The following is an 8,998-nucleotide window of genomic DNA, read 5'->3' on the forward strand; positions in this document are numbered from 1 at the left end:
CCAAAACCTTGGCTCCTGGCCTCATTAGTTTGCTCATTCATGTGATGTCTGGCCCCCAGGAAGATCCAGTTAGATGCTGCAGAGGAGGGACTGGGGTTCTCGGCTCCCACCTCGCCAGAGCACTGACTATCAACTCTCCCCGCCTCGTTTACCGAATCCACTTTTAGAGCACGGGATCTGAAAACACCTAGTCTAGATTCAAATCCGTTTCTTCACCTTTCAGTTGTGTGAGTCAGGAGAGAGACCTTTCTCTCTGTGCCTCTAATTCCCCTCTGTAAAACAGGACCCAAGGCTAGTGCAAGAGCTTAAGGAGGCAAACCAAGCGCCTGAATAATACCTGATGACTGTTTTAATTAGTCCTCGTGACTGGATAGGCAGTGTGAATGCTGGCATGCCTCCCATTTACACAGGAACTGAGGCTCAGAGAAATAGACCTTTGCTAAAAGTCACACATCTAAGACGACACCATCCTCCGACTGGAACCCTGATCTGTTTAGCTCCAAAAACTAATCATGCCTGAGAGAGTTTTGTAGTAACTGCTCGGAGAAAACACGACTATCTGCAAAATCCAAGCCTAGGAGAGGGGCTTGGGTGTACAAGGCAATTTTCAGACACTCCCTGCAGTGGCGATAGCCCGACCTGTCCTTCAGCCTCGGACTTCTGGCGGGTTCTTTCCTGGTGTTAGCCCAGTGCTACTGGGAAAGAGGCAGTGGTGAGGCTCTAACTTGCAGTGACTCGCACCGTGCTGGGAAAGTCATGTCGGAGCAGCAACGGCAAGGCGCCGAGCGCGACCTCTACCGGGACACGTGGGTGCGCTACCTGGGTGAGCGTGGGAGTGAGAGACTCAGCGACCCCACCACTCTGGGAAACAGTAGTCGTGGGATGCGGATCTGGAGTCTGAAGGAAAAGGTTGGGCAGGAGATTGGGCTCAGGACAGGACCAGGGACTTGTCCAAGGTCACACAGCACTCTCTCCGCGGGGCTCTGCTGGAGGCACAAGCCGATGCGTGGTTTGCCGTCTGCGGTGATGAAGCACTAGCCATGGGGTCAGAGGATCTGGATTCCTACAGCCTGCCATCCCTTGGCGCTTCCCGAGCCTCAGTTTCCTCTTTTGCAAAAAGGGCTGAACACGAGGCATTGTCGGGTGCTGATTTTAAGAGTTGACTAGCCTGAAAGGCCTTGACACTTGTTAATTGTCAGTGGAACTCACCCATCTGTCATTGGTGCAGATTCCCAGAACCACAGCTGGGGGGTCTCTGATCAACAATGAGCTATGAACTTCATTGTTGGCGTCAGTCCACAACCCAGAAACCAAAAGGTAAAGTCACTTGACTTAGGTCACCTGCCCCATTGTAGTTTAGCAGTCTAGGATTAGAAGCAGCTCTCTGTATAGCGCCCCTCATGGAACAGCCCGCGGGCCGGAGAATTAAATGCCTTTTCCCTCCAGGCTATGCTAATGAGGTGGGGGAGGCTTTCCGCTCCATGGTGCCCAAAGCTGTGGTGTGGCTGAGCTACGGCGTGTCCAGCTCCTACGTGCTTGCTGATGCCATTGACAAAGGCAAGAAGGCAGGAGAGGTGAGTGCTAGTTCGCCCTTCCAACCCCATGCTGGTGTGGATCAGTGTGCAGCCTTGCATGTGGGACATTCCTAGCCGCATTAGCATCCTGCGGTCCATAAACTAACCCTATTTGTAGGCTAGGCCATCCCCACCTGACCAATCCACATGGGTTGGAAGTGGCAGTCAGTACTTCTGGATGTAGGCAAGTCATCCTCGACCCTGAATGTAGCCCAGAGTCCCCCTCCCAGCTTCCTCTGCCCTGCCCCCTCCCCCCTCCCTCGTTCCTCCTCCCCGGCTCTGCCCTCATGCTTCTGCCTATAGGTTTCCTGCTTCTGCTCCAGCTGGGTTAAATGTCTTTGTATCCACCAGGTGCCAAGCCCTGAAGCCGGCCGCGGCACCAGAGTGACCCTGGCTGTGGTCGACACCTTTGTGTGGCAGTCTCTGGCCTCCGTGGCCATCCCAGGCTTCACCATCAACCGTCTGTGTGCTGCCTCTCTCTATGTCCTGGGCTCTATGACCCGCTGGCCCCTGACTGTCCGCAAATGGACCACCACCACACTTGGGCTGCTGGCCATCCCTGTCATCGTCCACCCCATTGACAGGTAGGTGTCTTTGGCCTGCAGGTAGAGTTAGGCTTTGAGAGCTGTGGGCGCAGAACCACAGCAGCAGAGGCAGGGCTGAAGTAGAGAAGGCATCTGTACCCTTGTCATAGGATGTAGCAGATACTTTGACCATGTGGGTGGTGGGAATTGAACTCAGGACCTCTGAAAGAGCAGCCAGTGCTCTTAACCTCTGAACAATCTCTCCAGCCTCCAGAAATACATTTTTAAAAAAGAACTAGATGTATGTATCAATCCGAATAGATCAAGATATAGTATGGGCAGAGGTCTGGGGGTGGGGTGGGGTGGAGCATTACTGAACCTGAGTCTCACAGTGAGTGTTTTATCCACCTTGCCTCAGTTTCCCCAACTTCAGAAAGAACAGGAAGATGGTTGTTATTCTCAGGGGGTTAGGTTTGACTTTCCTAAGTAGCCCAAGTGGGAGGAGAATGGTAAAATGGGGCCCAACCTGGTTGCTGTTGGTACCCTGTATCTAGGACTTTTTCCCTAAAGTCCAGTGTGTTTCCTCACTCTTGGCTACCTGCTTACTGTGTCTTCTCTTCTTGCAGGTCAGTAGACTTCCTCCTGGATTCCAGCCTGCGTAAACTGTACCCATCAGTGGGGAAGCCCAGCTCCTCCTGACCCTGTCCTGTGTCCTGCCCATGACTGGCCCGCTCACATCAGAGAATGTGGACACTTGGCTGTTTGGTGTCCACGACACTGGCATCCAAGTTATTTCAAACTAACGGATGCTTAGAGACAAAAGCCTTGAGGAGTGTTAGCTGCAGTGAGTCCCAGAGGTGGGACCTGACCCTGTGGTTGTACTGAGTGGGAGTGGACGCTGGCTGGGCATGTGTTCTGAAATATTTTTTAAGTATTTATTTTATGAGTATAAGTGTTTTAGCTGCATGTATGTATGTTTGTGCACCACCCTTGGAGGTTTAAAGACGTCACTGGACCACCTGAAACTGGGATTAGGGACAATTGTGAACCACTATGTGGGTGCTGAAAACTGAACCTGGTTTCTTTGCAAGAGCAGCCAGTGTTCCTAACCACAGAAGTACCTCTCAGCCTCTAGACCTATCTTCTGATGGAAAAGTTAGACCCTCCCATGGAAGAGAAGGTCACTAAAGCCCAGAGAAGGCATGGGATACTCCTAAAGTCATGGACAGCTGAGGACCAGGCTGTCCAGCTGCTCTAGGTCACTTTGTGGTAATGTGGCTGAGTGACTTAGGGAAGAGCACAGAGGTGCAGCATTTGGGACACTCAGGATAGAGTCTCTGGCCAGCCCATCCCTGCTGCAGGAGCTGTTGGGGTCTGGGTGGGAGGCAAGACAATCATACACCAAGTGCTAGCCCAATAAACCCTTAAACAATGGTATTTTCTTTTCTTCATTGGGAAAAGTAGGGATGCAACCACACCGACAGCACCGAGGGAGAAGTGGGCTGGTTTCCTGGCTCTACAGGAAGGGGTGTGGGGAAAACAAGGGAGGGATGTCCCCAAGCCTGTTCAAGAGGAATATCAGATCCAAGGAACCAAAAAGGAAGGGAGGGAGAAAGGAAGGGTCTGAAATGAAGGTTTAGGTGGGGAGAAATGAGAGGGTGTTTCATGTTGAAAGGTGATGTGGTGTCGTTGATGGGGTGGGGGTGGGGTCTCCAGAGCTGTGGCAGGGAGTCTGGACTGCATTCTAGACCTTAGAAGAAGTGTTGGAAAGTCTTGGAGACGATGTGGAGGAAGAGGAAACCTTATCTGCTGCTGGTGAGATGCAAACTGGTATAGCCATTATGGAAGTCAGTCCGGAGGCTCCTCAGAAAATGAGAAATAGAATGACTTCATGACCAGCCGTACCACTCCTGGGCGGGTGCCCAAAGAACTCTATCCTCAGACAGGACTTGCACATCCATGCTCATTGCTACCCGGTTCACACTAGCTAGGAAATGGAACAGCCCACAGGCAGATGAGTGGATAATAAAATGTATTACATAATGGACTTTTATTTAGCTATAAAAATGGCAAGAAGATGTAAGGAAAATGGATGAAAGAGCATGCCTACGTCTTAACTGTTTATGCTGTGAGGTCCTTGTCACAGGCCTTCTCTGATCCTTAGACTTTAGACCTGGAAAGGAGAGTCATGCCATCTACCCTCCTCCTGGGCTAGTGGGAGGGCCAGAGCAGTGTGTCGCTGGTCAGTGTTTAACCACTGGCTTCTTTAGGATAGAGAGACTCTATTGCTCAATTCCATGCAAAGATGCACCCATTGTGTCCTCTTTAAGGCCATCCAAGTGAAGCCCTTGAACACAACCGGGAACAACGTCACATTGCCTAGGTGACTGCCAGAGCAGTTCCTTTGAAGGACGCCCCAAACCACAGATGCCATCAGCCTGGCTCTGCTGTGTCTCATCCGGCACATGCACATCCGCGATCACGTTTAATTTATAAATTAGGAACAGGAAGGATGTGGGGGGGGGCACCAGGCAGCATCCACTCACCTCATAAAGTCCCAGTAAGAACCAAAGTTTGTTTCCACCGAGGTTCACCCCGCAGAGCCAATGCACTCATTGGGCTGACTTACAGAGCATGTGTGAGGAGCTGCAAATAGGAGCATAGCTGATCCTAAAGCTGCCACACAAGAAGGCCCGCACCCACGACGATGATGGCTTCTTCATGTCTGTATGAAGTCCCCTCCCTAGTCCTGCTTGACCTGGTTACTTCTAGCCCCTCCCTGAGGACTCGTGAACCTAGAGCAGACTTGTGTGCTCCTGGCTGAGAGGAGTGGCTGGACACTGCCCTATGAAAAAAGTTAAATGTCAACAAAGTCCAGTTGTGATCTTTTGTAAGCAGCTGCCACCAAACTCATAGGATGGGGGCAGTTTGGCTCTTAGGAGAGTCCTGAACAACAGACCACAAGGACAATAATAAGCTTCAACAATTATAACCACACACTAGAGTAAGAGCTTTTCCAGACTTGCAAACTGATTGTTTCTGGAGTTTTCCACTTAGTACTTGGACAGCAACTGACTACAGGTAATTGCTACAAAGAAAGGAAAACCACAGACGAGGCTGATGGCGGTAGATAGAAATTATCTCAGCAGGGGCTGAAGGGGGTGGCTCAGCAGGGAAAAGCTTTTGAAATCATGGGTGCACTGCAGGTTGTCCTGAGATCCACCAGTGTTCAAATCTGAGATAATTGCTTCTGGAGGCTTGGCCTTAACGTTGTGTAATCATGTGCAATAAAGTCAAGGGTAATGGCTTCACACGCTGAAGCAATAGGGGAAATGAAAGGACAGATTGAGAAAGGCTCATGAGAAAGACACCTATAGCCAGGCCCACACCTCTATCTGAGCACTGAGGAGGGCAGAGATAGGTGGATCTCTGAGTTCAAGGTCAATCTGGTCTACACAGAGTCCTGGCTAGCCAGGGCCACATAATGAGGTCCTGTCTCAAACAAAACAAAAACAGCAAAGAAACCAACCTCTAGAATCCTGCTAACTTCAGGTTCTCCAGATTGGTACAACTGGTGGCAATCTCAGAGTCACCTGGAATGGCATCCAGGTTTGATAGAGAAGGATGACCCACAGGAATGGCATGGCTGGGCTTGTGGATTGTCCAACACTGCAGACATGGCTTCCAAACTCTTGAGTTTAAAAGCTTGAACCAGGCATGGTGGCTCAAGCCTTTAATCCTGGCACTCAGGAGCCAGAGGCAGATGGATCTGAGGCTAGCCTGGTGTACAAAGCAAAAAGAAGGAGAAGGAAAAAAATAAAATTTATAGTTAGCCTGCCTTGGCTTCCAGAGCCCCTCTTCCGCCTTACTGGGACTCCAAAAGGGCCCTGATAGTACAGATGTGGATGCAGGTTGCTTCTCCATAATCAGGTTACCTCCCTGGCAGGACTAGGCTGTGAGGGCCCAGGCCAGGGCTTGGTGGCACCTGATTTGTGGCTTCAGGCAGAGCCAATGAAGGGAGCTAAGGTCTGCCTCAGTTCCTCCCTTCTTCATTGAAGTGTTTGCTTCCAAAGATGGGCTGGGGAGTTACCTAGCAAACAAGCTGTTCTTTTATCCCAGGAGACAAGATTTCTCTGTGTAGCCTTGGCTGTCCTGGAACTTGCTCTGTAGACCAAGGCAGCCTCAAATTTACAGAGATCAGTCTGCCTCTGCCTCCCGAGTACTAGGATTAAAGGCATGCAGTACCACCACCCAGGTCTCTCTGCAAGATTCTTAAGTTCTTCTCATGGCAGGACTCTTGTTTGATTCAGGGTAGTCCATTGGGCTCCTGAGGCTCCCATGGGATATGACCAACATGGTACCCTTCCAAAGGAACTGATATGACAGGAAGACGGTAAGGTCCACCCCAAAGCAGGCTAGCAGGGCCTATGGTGAACCCCAGGCATCTTCAGGGGAGAGTGCTGGCAGGAGGCTACAGTGAGTAGGTATGGCTAGGCAGCCCCCAGTCCTTATGGCTTTGTCCTAGAACACCCTGGCAGTTGGGTCTCCAAGCAAGCCCTGGCTAGTTTTAGGGAACACTAAAAAACCTCCACCAGGGGGCAGCATGCCTCAATATGCACTTTATGAATGGTCAAATTGGTCATTGATTCCTCATTTCTCAAATTTCTCAGTGTGGCCCCAGAGACCCAGCCCTTCACATGGTAAGGGTCTCCATAGGATTGCCATGTAGACCAGGATGGCCTGGGACTTATTTTGCAGCCCAGATTGGGTTCAGACCTGATGATCTTCATGTCTCAGGCACACTGTATTCTTTGGGTGAACTTATTCCTTTTTTTCTTTCACCCTCTCTCCTCAATTCTTTTTTTTTTTTTTTTTTTTTTTTTTAGATTTTTTCGAGACAGGATTTCTCTGTGGTTTTGGAGCCTGTCCTGGAACTAGCTCTTGTAGACCAGGCTGGTCTCAAACTCACAGAGATCCGCCTGCCTCTGCCTCCCGCGCGCTGTGATTAAAGGCGTGCGCCACCACTGCCCGGCCTCCTCAATTCTTTTTATCCTTCTCACTTTAAAAAAAAATATTTTTATTTGTCTGTGAGCACATAGGTGCAGTGCCAATAGAGGCCAGAAGAGGGCTAGATCCCCTGGAGCTGAAGTAAAAGGTGTTTGTGAGCTAGGAGCTAAGTTCTGCTTTTCTGGGAAATCAGTAAGCGCCCTTGAACTCTGAGCCATCTCTTCAGCCTCCCCTCACACTTCTCTCCCTTGTTCTTCATTATAGGCTTGCCGGATAAAATCCAGGATGATGTAGGAAGAGGGATGTTTGGAAAAGAATATGAAAAAGGAAAAAAAGAAAGAAAAGCTATATGAAAACCACCATTTTTACAAACTTCCTAAAAAACGCATGTATTTAAAGTTTCATTAACATTCATTAGCAACCCTTACACAGGGCTGCACAGTGGTGGCTCATGCCTTTAATCCCAGCACTTGGGAAGCAGAAGCAGATAGATCTCTAAGAGTCTGAGGCCAGCCTAGTCTACAGAGTGAGTTTCAGTACAGGCTTAAAGCCAGACAGAGAAACCTGTCTTAAAAACTCAAAACAACAACAACAACAAATATTGCCTTACACAGAATCTGTGGCCTCCCAGAAGCCTAGATAATTAAACAAAAAGCCAGTGACAGGTGTGGGGCCCCTTTTGTCACAGTGTTGGTGTGGGGTCCACACCCCCCAAACAATAAGACTATTGCTATCACTCTTGGTTACCCAGGCCTTATTAGAATAGGTAAAACTCCACCTGCTGAGGACACCACACACTTTGTTCATGGGACGTGGGAATCAAGCTGGTGCTGACCTGAGAACATCCTCCCGACGGCTAGATCTCACAGTGCCAGGAGTGCTGCGCAGGCTGCTGGGGGAGAAAAGCCACCAGATGTGCACCCTGTAAACTACAATAATGACCAGCTGGAGAGATGCGCCCCCTGGCGCAATAATGGCCTAGATCTTAATGGGGTAACCAATAATGTTCTCATTGGAATTAAGGTGTATTCTGCAGGAAACAACTCATGTCTAGTACTGTAATCTGGTAATCCATAGCTGGAGAGGTCATAGGACCTACTGTTATCATTTTGCTAAAGGAATATGGTGTCACAATACCTTTTAAACACTTAAGCACTTGGGAGGCAGAGGCAGGCGGATCTCTGGGAGTTCGAGGCCAGCCTGGTCTACAAGAGCTAGTTCCAGGACAGGCACCAAAGCTACAGAGAAACCCTGTCTCGAAAAACCAAAAAACAAAAAAAAAAAACACTTAACCTTTTACCCATATGTGACTCTCACCCTCATCCAAGAAACTTCTTTACACAGTGCATGGTGGTTATACAGAGTCATGACTGATCGACGTGCAAAGAGGAAGTGACAGGGAGTGGAGTGCTCAGTCCTTAATGGGACACTGTGTCACTCCCTACACTGCAGGACACAGGACGTTTGTGAGAGCCAGAGGCTGGGGAAGAGTGCTGTGACATGACATCTTCTGGCTATGACAGGGCCAACACGCTCACAGCAGCTGTGGTTGCCAGCACATGACCAAATCAGACAGTACTCCGGGACGTAAAGGGAAGGGGCTCATGAGGCCCTCCCTGAGCTGAAGAGCTATCGGTAGCTGACAACCTCTGGAAGAAAGAGTTTATCTTCTTCAACAGTGACCCATGGCGGTTGCCCATGCTACAGTGGCTGGAGCCCAATCGCCACGAGCATTGGGCGGCACTAACTGGACTCAGTGTGTTAGAAACACAGATGGAGATGAAGTTGGGAAGATTGTACGTGGGGGATTCTGGGAACAGTTGGAGTGGGAGAATGAGGAGCGAGTGTGATATAAACACTTGGTGTTTGCGTGTGAAATGACCACGGAACAGT

The 8,998-nt window shown here is 49.8% G+C and overlaps 1 protein-coding gene across 2 annotated transcripts; it reads left to right on the forward strand.

Annotated features, from left to right (window-relative positions):
- Positions 1-433: 433 nt before the first annotated feature.
- Mtfp1 (mitochondrial fission process 1) lies at positions 434-3,527 on the forward strand. Of its 2 annotated transcripts, none has more exons than XM_057772455.1 (4): positions 434-823; positions 1,447-1,574; positions 1,926-2,158; positions 2,725-3,527. In XM_057772455.1, exons 1-4 carry the CDS (start codon positions 757-759, stop codon positions 2,795-2,797), a joined length of 501 nt encoding a protein of 166 aa, XP_057628438.1. In that variant the 5' UTR covers positions 434-756; the 3' UTR covers positions 2,798-3,527. The 2 variants fall into 2 exon arrangements, with proteins under 2 accessions (XP_057628438.1, XP_057628439.1); XM_057772456.1 differs by lacking the exon at positions 434-823 and adding an exon at positions 845-1,317.
- The last annotated feature ends 5,471 nt before the right edge of the window (positions 3,528-8,998 follow it).

The sequence above is a fragment of the Chionomys nivalis genome, chromosome 6 (assembly GCF_950005125.1).
Source record: "Chionomys nivalis chromosome 6, mChiNiv1.1, whole genome shotgun sequence".
Taxonomy (NCBI): domain Eukaryota; kingdom Metazoa; phylum Chordata; class Mammalia; order Rodentia; family Cricetidae; genus Chionomys; species Chionomys nivalis.

What these genes read in the sequence shown, in the direction of transcription:
- Mtfp1 (XM_057772455.1), top strand. Translation starts at nt 757, where the DNA reads ATGTCGGAGCAGCAACGGCAAGGCGCCGAGCGCGACCTCTACCGGGAC. An exon ending in CACGTGGGTGCGCTACCTGG is followed by an intron (nt 824 to 1,446) that starts GTGAGCGTGGGA and finishes TTTTCCCTCCAG; the next exon opens with GCTATGCTAATGAGGTGGGG. An exon ending in ATCGTCCACCCCATTGACAG is followed by an intron (nt 2,159 to 2,724) that starts GTAGGTGTCTTT and finishes CTCTTCTTGCAG; the next exon opens with GTCAGTAGACTTCCTCCTGG.